Source organism: Elephantulus edwardii, unplaced genomic scaffold, assembly GCF_000299155.1.
Source record: "Elephantulus edwardii isolate Elephantulus edwardi_28Jun2011 unplaced genomic scaffold, EleEdw1.0 scaffold00315, whole genome shotgun sequence".
Classification (NCBI taxonomy): domain Eukaryota; kingdom Metazoa; phylum Chordata; class Mammalia; order Macroscelidea; family Macroscelididae; genus Elephantulus; species Elephantulus edwardii.
In genome coordinates, this window is record NW_006400065.1 from 768,472 (window position 1) to 787,536 (window position 19,065).

Sequence of the window (19,065 nt, forward strand, 5' to 3'; positions counted from 1 at the left end):
AAGTAGGAGCTGTTAGTGTCCCCGTTTGAGAACACGGGGGCACAGAGAGGTGAAGTAACTGGTGCAGGTCCCACGGCTGGTGAGCAGTGTGTTCCCAGGCTGCCTCTGGCTCTGGATTTGCATGTTCACATCCTGGCTCCTCTGTGGTCTATGGGGCGGCAGCAACCCTTGGCCTCTTCATCTGTAACTGGGGCCCATGTGATACAGAGCCGTGGAGTAATTTTCCCGACAGTGACAGTTTCCGTGTGTGTGTGGCACAGATGGGAGTACCTCTGGGTCCAGCCAGGAGGATAAGAACGGCCCCACTCCTCCCTCCCAGAAGGGGCTCAGAGTGGGAACCTAGGGGTTCAAGAACCAGGCTCCAAATCAGACCAGATCCAAACCAAAGGGCTTGGCTGCCACTGTCCTGACAACTTTCGGTCACTGTGTGTCTGGTCAGTCCCACCCTCTCTGTAAGGGCAGGCCCTTCCCTGCCAGGCGGGGCCCTGTGCAGGCAGGTGGATGCAGATGGGGACTCCCCACTTGAATGGATGAGTCCTGTCTGTCCTGGGTCAGGAGGCCAGGAGAGGTTGGGCTTCAGTGTTCTCTGTTCCTGAACTCCCCCTCTTCTCCCTGTCCAGCTCCTGTTTGTGTTGGGCTCTCAGCTCCAACATCCCTTCCTGCAGGAAGCCTTCCTGGGGCCCCAGGCTCTGTCAGTAGCTCTCTCTGGGCTTTTATGGGCTCCCCTAGCCCAGCCTCCGTCCTCTCTGGATCCTTACTTCTTGGGGACAGATCTTTGTCTCAGTTTACACTGAGCCCTGTGAGGACAAGGCTGTCTTGGTCACGGAAGTGTCTCCAGCACTGCCCAGTGCGGGGCCAGGGCAGATCCAGGGAGCGTGTACCTAATAACCAGGGAGTGGGCGACCCCCTGGCCTGTGCAGGCCTGCGCACACCCTTCAGGTCTTCCCAGCAGTCCTTGCAGTGGACTTGATGCTGCTGTTAGCTGGTGTCCACTCAGTCCCTGACTCTCAGGCCCAGCAGAACGAAGTGCTCCCCAGTCTGGCTCCATCCCCATGAACAGTTGGTCAGACTGTTAGGTTTTCACTGGCTGATATTTGGAAGTCGCTTGCCAGGTCTCTCTTCTTAGTCCTCTGACTTCCCACTGATGTTCTTCAACGTAACAGGTGATAAGCCTCACTGACATGGCAGCACATGAGGTGCTGTGGCCGGGACTGGAAGCCAGGTCTCACATGTGTGTGGAGGGGAGAATTCTGCCACGGAATCCTCCCTCCTCCCCCTGCCCCATCCTTGTGTGTCTGAGAAGCGTGAAGTTTACAGGGCTTGGAGCAGCTGTGGCTAGGGGCTGGTGTGGACGCCCTTCTGAGGCTGGTGGGGTGGCCTGCCTTGGGGACAGGTCTGAGTCCCAGGCTGCCCTGGGCTGTCCTGGTCACTCCTGTGCCTCCCCCAGCGCCCTCACCTCCAGCTCCATCGCTGCCTGGCACCCCAGGAATGCTGAGGCCTGCTTCAGGGAGGACGGGTGTGGGCTGGGGAATGGGGTGAGGGTGTGAGAGTGTGTTTACCCAAGGCAGGCAAGTGAGGAAACTCTGCTCAAAGATGGTTCTGGTTCCGATCGGGCCTTCACCGTCCTGACCCTGGGCCTCACAGTTGCCACCCTTTGCAGCCTCCTCTTCCTCCTCTCTGTCTGCTGCAAGTTACAACAGTTTGCATGCTCTGGGAGGCAGAGAAGGCTCACCAATGACACCAGTCTGAAGGGGACAGGACTGCATCAACTGGGTCCAAAGTCCCCTGCTCACTGCAGGGAGCACCCAGTTTCCCCATTGGGGAAATGGGCGAGTAGCATGGCAGCTAACCAGAAGGGCTGATGTTAGCGCCTATTCAGCAGAAAGGGCTGTGGCCTCCTGATGTAGCAGCCACTGCAAACCAGGAGCACAGCCCTGCTCTGACGGACACGTGGCGTCACCGGGAGCTGGCACCTACTTGGCGGCATCTGTTTTTTGGTGGTTTGGGTTTTTTCCCCCCTAATGTATAACCTGAAACAGAGATTTCATGTGTTATACAGACGTTAGCTCACTAGATTGAATCCATTGTTGTCAATTCTATTCCTGTCCATAATGGCTCTGGAGGACAGAGGCTAGCTGCCCTGTAGGCCTTCCGCAGCTCTCATCTTTCTCCAGTGATGGGCTTGAACTGCTGCTCTTCCTTTTAGCAACCAAACAGATGAGGGCTGCAGGATCAGGGCTTCTAACCGACTGCCTTTGGGGTCGGCAGGTGATGTGCCTGGCTCTGCGCAGCCTCTGTCTTGGTCTCCATCCTTATGAGCTGTAGTCCCGAACAGTTGCTGAGTTCTACTTCTGTGCCCAGGAGCTCTGGTGGTTCTGCCAACCCAAAGGCATGTAGTTCAAATCCCCCAGCTGCTCCCATGCCATTTACAGCCTCTGAAAACCTGCTGGAAGGTCAGCTGACTTGACAACAATGAGTTTGCGTTTGTATTTTTTATTTCTCTCCTTGCCCTGGGCTTAAAAAACAAACAAACAAACAAAAAACCCACAACACCACAAAAACACAATGGGTATGAGGATCCAAGGGGAAGACGGTAGGAGCAGAGGGGTGAGGATGAGTAGGAGGACAATCATAGCGTCTCACAGTTAGATGGGTGGAGGGAGAGGTGGGTAAAGGAAATGGGAAGGATCCAGTGTGAAAAACAGTGTATATGAACCTTATAAGCAGGCCAGTATAAAATAAAAATTTTAAAAAGCGATGCACCAAGATCCGTGGTGTAATTACCTGCTTTGTCCAGGTGGGGCGCTGACACCTGGAGTCACAGTGCCCTCCTGTGTCCACATCAGGGTTTTGTTAATCTCCGGGCCTTGGTAGATGGTGAGAGAGGTGGAGTTGTCATGAGGGGCCCTGTGTCTCCCTCCCCTGGCCAGCCCACCCATCCACCTGTCTGTCTTTTGCAGAGCGTCCAGCAGAATGGCTCCATCTACATCCACGTTTACTTCACCAAGAGCGGCTTCCACCCGGACCCCCGGCAGAAAGCCCTGTACCGCCGGCTCGCCACGGTCCACATGTCCCGGAGTAAGTCCCTGCTCAGGGCATGGTGGTGGGCGGCCAGTGCCAGGCTCGAGGGACTCTCAGCCCCGCTACCCTTCATGACCCTCATGGCCTGAGTGTGGACTCCGCGGCACTGGGGAGTCCGCTTAGGAAGAGCAGAGCAGGGAAGTGTTGGGGAGAGAAGACTGGGTTCTTAAAAGCGCAAGGCCTGGGGAGGGGCAGACCATCCGGAAGACCTTTAGAGTGAAGGGAGACCCGGCCTCCCCAGTGAGGATGAGATCTGGGGGCAGCTCAGTCCGCTGAACCCACGCTGTCCAGGACCAGCCCTGAGCTGGGGTCAGTGTTTGTGCGAGTGCTCCTGGGACAGTGGCTCTGGGAGGGTCCTGCGTGGCCGGGCTATGAGTAGAGCCTTCCTCACGACAAAGGGTCTTCCCCGGCGAGGCCACCGCCTTCATCCATTTTGGCCTCCAGTGGTGCCTGGCATTCTGTGTGAGAACTGAACTTGAGTAACCAGCCCTGGGGACCTACCAGTGATCTCTGGAACCTGGAATCTTGCCATTTGTGGCTTCTGACACAGCCTCAAGCGAAATAGGTTTTCTCTGGGCGCTTTGTTAAACATTTTCTTAATATGCCGAGATGATTTTAAATTCAAAATAGTTCAACCAGACTCTGGAGAAGCAAGCTGTTTCCTGTCTGCTACTCCCTCAGACCTCTCTCCATAGACGGTCACTTTAAAACTCTTCTAGCTCCTCCTTCCGCTTCGTCCCCACGGTTCTGGGTCACGAGGTGATGCTGCAGGGTCTCGCTTCTTCATTTCAGGCTGTCCTAGTGACCTCGTCACAAATGCGAGTGGACAGTTTAAGGCCCTGGTCTTGCTCACGCTCCTGGAGGCCGGGAGTCCAAGGCAGGGTCTCAGTCACGTCATTTCCGTCTGAAGCTTTTCTCCCTGGGGTCACCAGCTTTATTATTCCTGGACCTGAAGATGATCCCCAGGCGTCACCTGCCTTCCCCTGTGCGTGCAAGCCACTGTGTCTGTTCTGGTCTTTAAACCTCAGAATCAGTTAGGCTTAAGCCCCCTTATACCTGGTAGCTCAGGAGGAAGGTGGCCAGTCCCCTGCCGTTAGGATTCACAGCCTCGGAAGCCTGATGGAGGGTCGCTCTGAGTTGGAATCCGCTCGTTAAGCAGTGAGTGTGTGTTTCTATGTCCCCGGGGACGCCTCAGCTGACCGATTGCCTTGCCTTCGATTGCATGATAGAAGATGATTGCACTGGATTGCATTAGATGTAAAGTAATTACATTACAGAGTCCCCTGGGTGATACAAACAGCTAATGTCCTTGGGTGCTAATTGATAGGTTGGTAGTTTAAGTCTGCGCAGAAGTGCCTCAGTAAAATGACCCAGTGGTCCCCCTCACAAAAATGAGCCACTGAAACCCCTGTGGAGCCCAGTTCGATTCTGACATAAATGGGCTTGGTATGAGTTGGCTTGAACTTGCAGGAATTGATGATAATGTTCCATTACATTTTGTGGCTGGATGTAATCCGCCTTACCCAGGGCTAACTGATTAACTTCATTAACCGCTCCATGAAGAGTCCCTGAGTGTGGTGATGATGGTGGTGGTGATGTGCTATTGAGTGGCTTGTGATTTATAGTGAGTGACCTGTGCGACAGCTCTGAACCCTGCTCTGTCTTGAGCCAACCTAATTGTCTCTGACACACCTACCCCCATTAGCCCAGTCACTAAGTCAGTCCATCTCATCCAGGGTCTTCCTCTCTTGCTCTGTCCCTCCACCCTTCCAAACATGATGTTGCTCTCCTAGGACTGGTCCTTCCTTGCAACATGTTCAAAGTATGTCAGATGAAGCTTCAGAATCCTTGCCTCCAAGAAGCCTGGTTTCACCCTCTCCAGGATAAACCTGTTTGTTCTCCCAGCAGTCCATGATATATTCAATATTATTCTCCAGCACCACAGCTCAAAGGCATCAATTCTTCTTCTGTCATCCTTAGTCATTGAACAGCTCTCTGATGCATAGCAAGTGATTGTGAAGACCATGGCCTGGCTCAGGCACATCTTAGTCTCTACACTGACATCATTACTCTTCAGTAGTCTGGTGAGGTTCCTGAGAGCAGACTCCCAATGCAATTTGTCTTTTGATTTCCTGGCTACTGGTACCAAGAGTGTTGATTGTGGAGCCAAGCAAGCTGAAGCTATTAACAATCTCAATCTCTTCATCAGATGCTGCCAGTTGGCCCAGTGATGAGAATCTTTGTTTTCTTGATGTTGAGCGTCAGTCTATATTGAAGACTGCAGTCCTTGACCTTCTGCAGCAGATGCCTCATGTCTTCCTTCAATCCTGATGCCTCATAGTGGCTCACAGCTCTGCCCTGACGCACGTGGGGACATCCCTAGCCAGCATCTTCGCCGTGTGTTTTGTTAATTTGATTAATTTGATTACTCCTCCATACTAACTAAACTAGTGTTTAGCCAAACCATTGGAAACTATAGCCTCATCCAGCTGACACAAAATAAACCCTCACACAGACATTACCTGTGGATTTTCTACTCCAAAAGACTGTCGTTCAAGAATGTATCATAAGTGGGTCATTTAAAGAACAGTCCATACGTAGTATTACGTTGGGCAAATCACTGCTAAAGATCTCTTTTTTTGTTTTAAAAAAAAAAACCAAAGATGTCCCTTTAAGGCTTAAGGTGCATCTGACCTGAGCTGTGTTATTCTCATTTACATTGTATGTGGGTAAAAACTGGGGCAGTGAGTGGATAGAGAAGACCAAAGAATCAACGCCTTTGCTGTAAGTACAGCCAGGATGCTTCTTGGAAGTGAGAATGGCAAGACTTTCTCTCACATGCTGTGGACATGTTCTCAGGAGAGTCTAGGCTCTGGGAAAGGACCTCTTGCTTGGCAAAGTGGAGCGTCAGCAAAAGAGAGGAAGACCTTCACTGAGGTGAACTGACATGGTGACTGCAATGGGGGCTCCAGGGCCATCGAGTTGAGTACAATTCATAGTGACTCTGTGAACAACAGACCTGAACCCTGTCCTATCCAGAGCCGTCCTCATCATCACTGATACACTTGAGCCCATTGCTGCAGTCACCATGTCAGTCCATCTCCTCGGGGGTCTTCCTCTCTTTTGCTGACCTAGAACTATGCACGTAGGGTTCTTGTGGCCCAACAAGAAGACTGGATAGTTTGTTGATGTTGCAAATACCCTGTAGGGGGGTTGGGGGCTAGTGGTGTGTGCCATCGAGTTGGAACTGACCTGTAGCTGACCCTCCAGCAGTTTTTCTTTCTTTTTTTTTATTATTATTTTTGTGTGAGTGTACCATCAAATCAGATCTGACTGGTACAGGAGGAGATTGTCCCTCTTTCCCTGGCAGAGCATCTGGTGGATTTGAACTCTGGGATTGTAGTTGCAGCTCCTTACCACTAGGCCACCAGAGCTCCCCTTCCAGCAGGTTTTCAGAGGCAGTAATCCCATGGAGGAGATTGCCCATCCTTCTCCTACAGAGCAGCTAGTGGATTTGAACTGCATGCCTTTGGGATTGCAGCGCAGGTTCTTACCATTAGGCCGCCAGAGGGACTATATAAATATGTCTGGTACCCTAAGGAAGGGATAGATAGTTTTGCTGTCCTGTTAACTTAAACTGAGCCATTATAGTGGCTAAAAGGAATGGGAACAGGGATCTGACTACCATCAGGAAGGAGAGAAGAAGGCGAAGTGCATCTCAAAGTCCCTGCGCTTGAAACCTCCTAGATCCAGGAAGGAGCTGTATATGGAGATGACAGGGAAGAGCAACAGATGGTAACAGAGGCTGAATTAGAAGACCTTCAAGCTTCTCACCCACAGAGCAAGAAAGCTGGGCACCTTTGGAAAGGAGGGAGGAGGGCTTCCCAAGGCAGCAGTGAGTTCTCTATGGCCCTTGCAGTCAAGGCCAGCAGAGAGGCTGCCATGGGAGGGACAGCTAGTGTCAGGATAGAGGACAGGCTGAAAGAAGCAGGTATGCCTGACCTCCATCTCATAGGAGTCAGCTGTGGGCTGATGCTGGGATTCTCTCTCCATCGTGAAGTGCAAGGAAGCCAGGTACCTCCACTGCACCGTTCTTCACAGCCACTGTAACTTGGAACCAACTCAGCAACGCCTCTGACCACCATCAAAAACACTGGAATAGAATAGTGATTAATCAGTGGTGAAAGTGGTTCTTTCACCATTCATGTCCCACATTCTCAGAGTTTGTCAGCTGTCTGCTTTTTGCTGTCTTGCCTCTTGGGGCCTTTCTCTTGAGCTCAAGGTCCCCCAATAAGCACTTGGGGACCTCTCCACAACCCTGATTTTCAGTGATCAGAAGACTGGCTTCTTCCAAGAGCCCTGGTCCCGCCAGCACACATTGTGTGTACTCCACCTAGCTGTTTTATTCAGACTATTCCAAACATGCTGTGGAGTTGGATAGAATCCATCTGCTTGGTTTACTGTGACTCGGGCAGACAGAAATGCTTTGCTTGTGTGGATCAGGTCTCTCTGCTTCTTCTGAAATCAGGAAGTGTGAGTCCTCCCACGTTAACCTTCAAGATTGCTTCAGCTGATTGGGGCCCCTTGCCATCCCATATAAATTTGAGGGTTGGCTTTTCTGTTTCAAAAGAAGACTATGGGAATTTTCTAGAAAAGGTAACTGATCGGATTGTTGGTGTAGAGAACATGCACATAGGAACTTAACACCAGTTCAACAGTTTCCGCATGGAAAATTCAGTAATACTGATTACATTCAAGATTGTGTGACCATTCTTACTCTCCTTTTATGAGTTGTTCCTACTTAATTGGCATAAACTCCCTGCTGCCTAAGGTTCCTAGCTACTCTTTCAAATTCCTCTTGCCCATTTCAGTCTATACAGATTGATCTTAAAAGAGTATAATGCTCAGAGCCCACATTGGTTACTGTTGTTGTCATGTGCCATCGAGTCGCATGCGACTCATAGCGACCCTGTGCACAACAGCCCTAAACCCTGCTCTTTCTTCTGCCAGTCGCACTGTCTCTGACACTCCCATCCCAATAACCTCAGTCACCTAATCAATCCACCTCATAGAGGGCCTTCCTCTCCTGCGCTGTCCCTCCACCCTTCCCAGCATGATGTCCTTCTCCAAGGACCAGTCTCTCCTCACAACATGTCCAGAGTATGTTAGACGGAGCCTCAGAATCCTTGCCTCCAAAAAGCCGCCCAGTTTAACCCTTTCCAGGATGAATCTATTTGTTTTCCTAGCAGTCCATGGTATTCTCAATACTCTTCCCCAGCACCACAGCTCAAAGGCATCAATTCTCCTTCTGTCCTTGGTCATTGTTCAACTCTCTGATGCATAACAAGTGATTGCGAAGACCATGGCCTATATCAGACGCACCTTAGTTTCCAGAGAAACACCATTGCTCTTCAGCACTTTGGAGAGGTCCCTAACAGCAGACTTTTCCCATGGCAATGCACCTTTTAATTTCCTGGCTGCTGGTGCCAAGAGTGTTGACTGTGGAGCCAAGCAAACTAAAGCTGTGAACTAGTTAAACTAAATTTTTCTTTGCTTTCACAAGGAAAACAACCACCGCTCCCTTTCCCTGACCCTCTGCCTTTCCTAGCATACTGTCCTTTTCCTAGGACTGGCACCTTCTGACAGCATGCCCAAAGGATAAGAGAAAATGTCACTGTCCTTGCCTCTCAGGATCACCCCCATCGCACTTCCTCCAAGCGGGCTTGTGTAAAAGGAGCAAGGGCTGTGTGCGGAGCACATGGGAACATCCATATCTGACCTCTTACTAACTCCACGAGGGGTAACTTCCTTCTCAACAACCATCCTTGACACAAAAACCCGATCCCCCTGAAGTCACTTCCCCCACACACCCGCACCTCTTTCTACCAACTCCAGCAATGATCTTAACTGCCTGACTGGGTCCAGAATCTGTTGCAGTAGCTTCACAGACCACACAGAATCATGCTCACAATTATGAGGTTTATTCAGGATGCTAATAGGATACATTTTCTCAGGATGGCAACTCAGGACAGCTGCTGAAATGTGCTCACAGACTCCCCAGCTTCAGCCTGTGGCGGTAGCCCGTGTTACCTCCTCCAACACACCTGGGCCGAGGCTTCTGGCTCCGGTTCTCTGCTGTGGCCATGGCGGCTGGTTCTCCTGTAGACCTGGGTCTGAGCAGTGCAGAAGTCGTTGGCCCCAACAGACAAGCACTCAGCATTCTCTGCTTCTTCATTGGTGGTGCGATTCCCTAAATCTTCCTCTGATTCTGTTCACTTGAGTGATGAAATTAGCCTAGCCGGTCCCTCTGTGGATAGCTTAACACACCCTTTTCACACATTCCTGCCCAGCCACATGGCAGAGTCAGAGTCAGTGACGAGGAAAGCCGTTTGAACAATAAACCTTGACACCACAGCTTGTTTGTTCTGCTAGCAGTCCGTGGCACGGTCACTGCTCTTCTCCAGTGCCTCAGCTCGCTGGCATCGTTTTATCTACTGTCATCCCTCTTTACTATCTTAATTTTCAGAGGCATAGCAAGCAATTGAAATCTGTTTCTTTGCTGACTCTTATTTCCCTAGGATATATACTGAGGAGCGAGATAGAAGCAGGAGTGGCATCCACTTCCTAAACAACCTGCCTCTGGAAACTCTATGAACTTAGAGAAACAACAATAGTTCTAGAACAGGGTTCAGGTCTTTTGTTCATAGGGTGGCTATGCGTTGTGTTCGACTCAGCGACAGTCATCAACAACGAGATTGCTAGACTAGATGATGTTTCTATTTGTCTGTCACTTTTTAAGGAAACACCGTGTCATTTTCCATAGTGGTTCTACCGATTACACCAGGTGTGTCTGAGAATTCCAGTCACTTCACAACTTGACTAGCATTTGTTGTTTCCTTTTTTGTTTTATCATTGTTATTATTGCATCAGGGAGCTGATACCTCAGCAGTAAAACCCCGAGGAGGGTGCTGGTGAGCCGGCTGGACAGCCGTGGCCTTTGGTTGGGTCAGTGGCTAAGGCTGGTGAGTTTCTCTTCATGTATTTGTTGGCTTCTTGAATGTCCTCTGGTGATGCATCCTTTTCCCATTTTTGTAATTGGATCATTTATCTTTTTTGTTGTTGAAGTGTTGACTTTTTTAATAAATTTTGGAAATTAGTCCCTTATCAGATATGTCAGAAAATTGTTGCCAGTTCTTCCTCTCCCCCCAGTCTGTAGGTTCTCTTAAGTTTTGAGGGACATGTTTGGAACAAGTGTCCCCATATCTGTTTGTGACTTTGCAGACTGTGCCATAATTTGCGGGGGGGCCTAAGTTTACTTCAAGGAGTTCTGATGGTATGGAGTATTACACATTACCCTGCTAACCAGAAGGTCAGTGGTTTGAATCTACCAGCTACTGAGGAAGAAAGATCTTTTCCTGTAAAGACGTAAAGCCTAGAAACCCGGGGGAGTGTCCCGGTGAACAGGAATTCACTTCCTGGTAGTAGTTTTAGAGGGACATCTACTTCTATTTTTTCTTTCTTCTAAGATATTTGTCATTTTAGGTTTTACATCTAGATCTTTAATCCATTTTGGGTTAATTTTGATGCATGGAATCAAGATAAGGATCATGCTTCTTTTTAAGGTTATTGGGATTTTTATGGAGATTGTGTTGAATTTCTAGATTGTGTTGGTTAATGTAAGGAACCCTGATTGCGTATGCTTAACATATTGCGCTATTAACCAAAAGGTAAGCAGTTCAAATCCACCCCCTACTCGTGGAGGAAAAGATAGCGTCTCCTGCTAAGAGTTCCAGCATTGGAAACGCAGTGGAGGGCCACGGGGAGTTGGAACTTGTGCAGCAGTGGTGGGCTGGGCGCTCAACCTTCCAGTCCCCCAGCACAGCGGCCCGCCTGTCGCTCTAGCTCCTTTCATTTCTCTCAGTAATGGTTTAAGATTTTCTGTGCATAGCTGTTTTCCCTTCTTGGTTAGATATCCTCAGGCTACTTAGTCTTCTAGGTGCTGTTGTAAGTGGTGAGGTTTCTTCCGTTTCCTTTTCTGCTTGCTCATTGCTGCTCTTTGGAGACCCACCGACTTGTGTGTGTTGACCCCGAGCCCTGCCACTGCGCTGGATTCATTTATTCTGGCAGCTCCCTTGTAGAACCTTTGGGATTTTTCTATGTCCTCTGAGAAGCGCAGTCGTTTTTGCTTCCTTTTCATACCGTGTTCAGTGAAAAAATATTCTAAAGAGTGCTAACTTTAAAAAAAGAAATAATGCCATCTGCAGTGGATGAAACAAAGGCTAACTGCCTTGGTGGAGCCCCAGAATTGAGTTTGAAAAGTAGCCTGGCATCTCGAAACTGTGTCCTGAACAAGCGTGTTCCACAGGAGGCCCCGTTGACGTCTGGGTAATGGAACCTGCACGGCTGGGTCCCCGCAGGAGTGAGTGGAGGACATGGCAGGTACTTGGCCATCCCCACAGAGACCTTCTTGCAGGTGGGACTTGTCCCAAGTTTGGGTGGGATGAGCTGGGCACCTCAGAGGTCACCCAGAATGTGACCTAGCTGGATGGCCTGTTGACAACAATCTTCAGTTTATACCTGATCCATTTCAGAGAGAAAAAAAGAGAGAGAGAGTGTGTGTGTGTGTGTGTGTGTGTGTGTGAGAGAGAGAGAGAGAGACACACAGAGGAAAAGAGAGCACGAGTCCATTGACGAGAAATGGCCAGAAGAGGCAAATCCATGCTGTAGTTTTGTGTCATTGAGTCCATTCAGGCTCATTGGTCCCCATGTGACAGAGAAGAACAGCCCCGTAGGGTTTTCTAAATTGTAATCATTATAGGAGCAGACAGATCTCCACATCTTCCCACAGAGCCACTGGGTCTGAACCCAGTGGTGGGTCTGAACTGCCAGCCTTTTCGTCAGCAGCCATATGGTTAATTGTCCGCACCACCGAGGCTCCTTGGGAAAATCCTTAGAGAGAAGTAGACCAGTGGTTGCCCAGGGCTTGGGAGTGTAGGGAACACAGCAGTGTAACCACACTTTGACAGATAAGGGTAAGAGAGACTGTGTTGTGGGTGAAGGTGACAGCCATCAGCGTGGTCAGAATCTGCACCAGGCTTGTCCAGACGTAGCTAGCAGTGGGGGCTTTAGAGCTCAGGATCACCCCTGGCTCCCAGGCAGAGAAGGAGCGTGTGAAGTGAGAAGGGCTCCTGTGTCCCCAGTGGCGTCCCCCCTCGTAAGGGGCAGCACTTTGGAGGAAGGGCAGTCCCCCTTCAGGACACCACTACTGATGATAGCACAGAGCCACGGTTACCAAGTTAACAAAGAGAGAGACAGACATTCATTTGACTCCTGTGTTCCACTGAACTCAGTGTACTAGCATTTCCACATGCATGAAAAGCCATGAATGGGATATTTTTAATTTTTTTTTATTATTATTATTTTTGTGTGTGTACCATCAAATCAGATCTGACTGGTACAGGAGGAGATTGTCCCTCCTTCCCCGGCAGAGCATCTGGTGGATTCGAACCGTTCACCTCTGGGATTGTAGTTGCAGCTCCTTGCCACTAGGCCACCAGAGCTCCCCTTAAATTATTTTTTAGTTTTGTCTGTGCTGAATCTTTGCAACCCCAGGAGTGTCTTAAACTCCCAGTCTGTGTTGGCTTCCTAGGCTCATTTCCACTGTAACCAGGTTCGACCACCACGGAGCGGGCCCCTTATCCCCTCACTGCCAGCCTCTTCTTGGAGTCCCAGCTGGGCCCCGCCAAGTTGCAGAGCATTCTCTCCGCCACCTGCCACCCTCTGGAGCCGCGCCCCGCACAGCTGTGCCTCCTGCCTCTCCCCGGAATGGGTCCCCTGATGTTCTCCAGCCTGCCCACCCCTGGGTGTTTCTGTTCCCCTAGGCCACAGACCATGTGCATTATGAATAGTGGAGATCATGAGACGATGTTGCCAACATAAGAGCAGCAGGCCCAGGTTAGAGAACCAAATCCCTGGAGTGGCTTTTACATGAGCGTGGCGTGCCTGAGCCTTGTCCTGGGTGGGTGAGGCACTGGCCCTGAGTCTGTGCCAGAGAGACAGGGATGCTCCACCAGCTGGCTGGGTTCTGTAGAGATTCCAACAGACCTCTTAGCAGTGCTTCAGCAGATGAGGGACTAGAAACCAGGGCAGTGATACTGTTTACCCTGCGTCCCTCAGCCGTGCGAGGCAGAGCCGGGAGTGGGGGCTCGGGCCACTCCCTCAGCCAGCGCGCCATCTCTCCCGGGGCCCAGCGTGGCCCAACTGTGACTGCAGGCCTGGCCTTTGAGAGGAAGTGCCGCCAGCTCTTGGCTTGGGAGTCAGCCCCAGAGTCCTCCACACTCAGGCAGCCCCACATCTCTGAACAGTCAGCAGAGGTTCTTTACCTCTCTTTAGGTTTAAGGTTAGTTAAGTTTTAGTTTAGGTTCTTTTTTTTTAATTGAGATTTTATTGTAAGTTTATAAAGAACTTGGATTTGCATGCATTCATTGTTGCACATTTTCCTCCCTGTCCTCCCTACCCCCCAGTTGTCCTTTTTCTGTGGGGAAAAATTTCTTCCATTGTTATACAGTCTCCCCCGTCACCACCGGTTTACTATGCAGCTCTTACTCTGGACTCAAGTCACACCAATGATATCTAATATACATTCTTTTTATACAGTTCTCTCCCTCATCTGTTTCAATGCCATGTACATTATGGATCCCCTCTTTTCTTAGTTTCCCCCAACCCCGATGTCAGTCCTGTTTTCTGACAGTGGCACTATGCAGTATTTGTCTTTTTGTGACTGAGATATTTCACTCAGCACAATGTTCTCTAGGGTCACTCATTTTGTATAATATTTCATGAGTTGTTTTTCAGTGCAGCATAGTATTCCATTGTGTGACTATACCACAGCTTCCCTATCCATTCATTTGTTGATGGGCACTTGGGTTATTTCCAACTCTTTGCTATTGTGAACAAAGCAGCAGTAAACATGGGTGTGCATAGTTTAGGTTCTTGTACGCCTGCCACTCTCAGGATTGCAGCAAGCCCTGCAGACAGCAAACCAAAGACCAAGTTCATTTGAACTGTGACACGTGTTGTGGAGAAAGCAGGTGGATGACTCCCTCCATTAAGGTGCTTAGGTCCGCACGTGGAAGAGGGACGTTTAATGAACGTTTACTTGAAGGAGGAGAAGGGAGACAGCTTCACATGAGAAGCTTCAAGCTCTCACATTTGAGGGGAGGAGATGAGTGTGCTGAGGGCAGGAGGTGGGGGTGTCGGTGGGGCCTGCAGCCATGACACACATCCTGTCGAGGGCAGCGGGGGTGCCACCGACAAGGGTGACATGGTGAGACTCCTGGTTTCCTGGAGCTAATGGCTGGTGTGTGGGGAGAGGTCCTGGAGCACACTGAGCCGACTACCGGTGAAGAAGTGACCACAGGCACCAGGACGCAGCCACATGACTGGCATGCCGCCCGCCGGATTAGGGCGGGCACAGGCTGGGCAGGTGGAAGGGAATACACTTCTGAAGCAGAAAGACGCTGACTCAGTAATTCGGCAGGTGTTGGGGTTTCAGCTGCTGTCACGTCAGCCTCTGAATCCTCAGAATCTCGTACAACAGACCAAGGTGCTCCGATGCTGGCCCACAGTCGATGGCAGGTCAGCTCTTTGGGATCTGTAAGGTTGGCACTGGCGGACTTTTGGAAGTAGATGGCCAATGGTCATCCTGGTCATCTGTCTTGGTCTGGAAGCATCACAGACACACGTGAGCCTCCACGGACAGCTGTGTGGCGGCCTCACATGAGGGGCCTTGTCCAGTGTCTCCAGCAATGTCCTCGTGAGCATGGGGAAGGTGGGGCTGGACTGGACCTGGGGCTGAATGTCCGACTTCACTGTCTGTTGGATGTAGAGGAGTGGAATCTGGAGCCCCAAGAGCAGGCCTTGGGGGAAGATCTGGACCTCTGGTCAGTCCCAGGGGCTCCTGACGTCTCCTTCTCACCCTTCCCTGACAGTGATCAACAAATACAAGCGCAGACGGTTCCAGAAAACTAAGAACCTGCTGACAGGAGAGACAGAGGCAGACCCAGAAATGATCAAGGTAGGCCTGCGAGGGCCGGGAGGTGTAGGGGCGGCCTAGCCCTGGGACCCAGAGTTAGAGTGTCGAGCTACCGCAGGGCTGGCGCACGTCCTGGGTAGGGTGCAGTGAAAGCATCTGTGATGTCCAGTGTGGACGTGAACCCTCATCCTCCCACTGGCCCTTTTTGAGCTGAGGGAGCCGGAGTATAGGGAGAAGTTACCTCTGGTCTCCCAGGCAGCCAGGGCCTGGGATAGGAGCCTGTGGTGGGGGCGGAGGCTTCCTGTCTCCGCCTTCTCCCCTACGGAGGTCAAGCCAAACTGGAATGCCCCCTCCTCACTGGTCATAGAGTTTGCAGCCCACCACACCATCCAGGCCCCACTCCCCCTGAGGGCGGCAATGTTCTCTATGAAACGAGGGGAGAAGGTCCCCTCGGAGGATGCATCCTGGGAGGTGCATTCTGGGAAGGGCTCAGCTCGGGTCAGCCGACAGTCGCTGGTGGCCACTCTGCGCTTCCGTTGCTGTGGGCATCCCAGGAGGAAGGCTTGGAGACTGGCACCCACCAGGCATTCTGACTTATTCTGAGCCCCTCACTCTCCTTACAGAGGGCCGAGGACTACGGGCCTGTGGAGGTCATCTCCCACTGGCACCCCAACATCACCATCAACATTGTAGACGACCACACGCCCTGGGTGAAGGGCAGCGTGCCCCCTCCTCTGGACCAGTGTAAGCCCGAGAGCCACTGCTGCGCATCCGCCCCTTCCCGCCACCTGCTCTGCTTCCTCTGATCCCCTCGCACCCTCTGGGGCCCAGACCACCCACCCAGGGCTGGACTCTTCTCACTGAACCCCCGGACAAGCCTCTTTCCAAAAACATTTACCAAAGACACTTCACAAATCTTGAAATTGGGACGTCACTTAAAGATCCAGGTTTCTGGCTGCTTCCATAAGCTGTGGCCTCTGGGTGGCCTTGGTCAGGGTTGGGCTGGGAGTCAGGTTCTCCCCAGCCCCCGCCCCCTGGGCTCCTCTGCTGAGGATTCCTGTGAGGGTCCATTCATAGTGTGCTCCTCGTCCCCTTGTGTCTGTCCAAGTGCTTGCCACATCCCAGTAGATGTTGGGATCCTCGGAGGCCTGGGATGTCCCCCCTCGAGGACGCAGTGGCCTCCAGCCAGGCTGAGCCTCCTCTCTGGCCGCAGACGTGAAGTTCGATGCTGTGAGTGGTGACTACTACCCCATCATTTACTTCAACGACTACTGGAACCTGCAGAAGGACTACTACCCCATCAACGAGAGCCTGGCCAGCCTGCCGCTCCGCGTCTCCTTCTGCCCGCTCTCGCTGTGGCGCTGGCAGCTCTACGCAGCGCAGAGCACCAAGTCGCCCTGGAACTTCCTGAGCGACGATCTGTACGAGCAGTCGGACGAGGAGCAGGACTCCGTGAAGGTGCGCGCGTGGCGTCCTGGGGCTTCCCAGCACCTCGCCGGCTGGGAGAAGGGGAAGTGTGCCTGAGAGGCACTCCCGGGGCCGGGGTTTCACAGCCCCCAGGGCCCCCAGGAGCCAGGAAGTGGATGCTGGGCCTGAGGCCTTTGTCCTCCTCATCTGTGGTTGAACCAGTCTTCAGGGCACCCCTGCTCCTCTTCAGCCCCTCGTTCGTGGACGTGTGCTCGTTCGTGGACGTGTGCTTGGACAGGGTGTCTCTGCCCACTCTCCAGTCCCCATCAGCCCCTCCATGGACGTGGGCTCGGACAGGGTGTCTCTGCCCACTCTCCGGTGCATTGAAATAGCATCTGGTGGCTCCATCTCTCCCCTCACCTGTGTCTGTGGGATCGAGGCTCAACCTCGCCTGTCCTCTGTGCTGAGCCTCTGTTCCTCACTGCACCCTGTCCCTTCATCTCTGTCACCTGTCTCTCCCAGTCTCTCACCTGCCCCCCTGTCTCCCCTTGCCCTTTTTTGGTCCCATGTGTCCATCTCTGAGCTGTTTTCTGACTGGTGTCGCCCCACCCCACCCCACCACCCTGGGTCTGGGGCCTGTGACAGAGGTGGGAAGTGCTCACTGGCCTCTCCTGTGCCCCGCCCATGCAGGTGGCCCTCCTGGAGACCAACCCCTACCTGCTGGCCCTTACCATCATCGTCTCCATTGTCCACAGCGTCTTTGAGTTCCTGGCCTTCAAGAACGGTATGGCTGGGGCTGCTCTTCCTTTACCCTCCCTCCCTCCCTGGCGTCCTCTCCCTGCCAGGGGTCTCCAAGCCCCACCCTCTGGAAGACACCCAGTCCAGAAACTCCCTCCCACTGGGCGAGGCAGAGGGGGGGCAGTCCCTCCAGGAAGCCGGGGGGCCGGGGAACTCCGAGCCGGAGCAGGGAAGCCCCGGCCACTCCTGCTGCCCTTCCCAGCAGGCCGCCTATTGAGAGGCCTTCAGGGTGGAGAAGAGGCCCCTGGTCACCACGGCCAGCTGGGGTTTGTGGCAGACGTGCCACAGGCCAGGTCCTGCTCTGAGGACCACACACCTGTAGCTCATAACCCCATGGACAGGTCACCCCCAGTTAGAAGTGACAGAGGGGACCCAGGGGCTGGGGGGCTTACCCACAGTTACGCAGCCCACACAGTTGTGCCGGCCTCCCCAGTGATTCCCGCGTGGAGAGGCAGCTGGCTGCCATATAGCTGCGGGCGGAGGAGGCGGGAGTGGTGGTGTCGGTGGTGCCTTCTAGATGGACTAACGGCACTGGGGCCCACACGACACACCACGTGCGCTGCCGTCGGGTCACTTGCCATCTGGCTGTCCGCGTAGAACTAAGTGCGCTCCACGGGGTTTCGTGGCTGACTTTTTGGAAGTTTTTTTTTCCCTAAGGTGCCCCTGGATGAACTGGAACCACCAGCCTTGTAATTAGCAGCCAAGCACTTAATGGTTGGCACTGCCAGGACCTCCTCATGAGGCCATTAGCCAGCGTATTAAGTGCTCCCCTGGACACATGCCGTCCTGCGAAGCACCCACTGATATGTGCACCAGGGACGGCTGAGACCCCTTTATTCCAGATTAGGAATGAAGGCCCAGGGTGGTGTGGCCACTTGCCCTGGGCACACAGCACAGGGGCAGGTCAAGCCCAGCAGTGTGTCCAGGGCCCGTGCCTGCCTCTGTGAACTGACATGGTGGCAGGTCACCCTCGTGGGATGCCCACAGCCCCGTTGTTAACCACTTGACGAGCTGTGCTTGCTATCACCCCACTCAGCAGATGGGAACTCGGCCCAGCAAGGGGGTGCTGCCCCTGTCTGAGGGGAGCTCCAAGATCAGACACCACAGTGCAGGGCACTTGTCTGCCCCCTGAGTGTGTACTGAGGGCTGGGGAAGGTGTTCCTGAAGTCCCAGATCCTCCCACCCCAGAGGGATCAGGCACCTCAGTCCAGTGTTCCATAGACCTGGCTTCTGCCCTGGCCTGCCTCGCACACCTGTGTGACCGACTCCAGGGCAGGGGGCTACTTATGGCCCTCGTCCCCAGTGCTGTGGGTACAATTCCCACTGAGCCCTCTACCGAAGGCAGTCAGGCAAGGGCTCAGGCCTTGTGAGGGCTGCAGGGCCCCTTGCCTGTCCAGGTGAACTGGAGACTCCTCTGGGGGCCACCCCACCCCATGGTGGACCCCACCCAAGCCTGGCCTGTGAGGAAGGCACTGGGGGCTGAGGGAGGGCCTGGAGACTGACCCCCAGTCGGCCCTGCCCGCAGACATCCAGTTCTGGAACAGCCGGCAGTCACTGGAGGGCCTGTCTGTGCGCTCAGTCTTCTTCGGCGTCTTCCAGTCACTCGTAGTCCTTCTCTACATCCTGGACAATGAGACCAACTTCGTGGTGCAGGTCAGCGTCTTCATTGGGGTCCTCATCGACCTGTGGAAGATCACCAAGGTCATGGATGTCCGGGTGAGCTGCCTGCCGCTGGCTCGGGGGGA

At 52.8% G+C, this 19,065-nt stretch overlaps 1 protein-coding gene across 1 annotated transcript in view; it reads left to right on the forward strand.

Moving 5' to 3' along the window:
* Positions 1-19,065, forward strand: part of CLPTM1 (cleft lip and palate associated transmembrane protein 1) — a 43,180-nt gene that overhangs the window by 19,335 nt on the left and 4,780 nt on the right. Inside the window, exons 5-10 of the mRNA XM_006901218.1 lie at positions 2,961-3,078; positions 15,072-15,157; positions 15,739-15,859; positions 16,329-16,573; positions 17,213-17,306; positions 18,846-19,036. Of these exons, the coding sequence (XP_006901280.1) occupies positions 2,961-3,078; positions 15,072-15,157; positions 15,739-15,859; positions 16,329-16,573; positions 17,213-17,306; positions 18,846-19,036 (855 nt within the window). The remainder of the gene's footprint in view (positions 1-2,960; positions 3,079-15,071; positions 15,158-15,738; positions 15,860-16,328; positions 16,574-17,212; positions 17,307-18,845; positions 19,037-19,065) is intronic.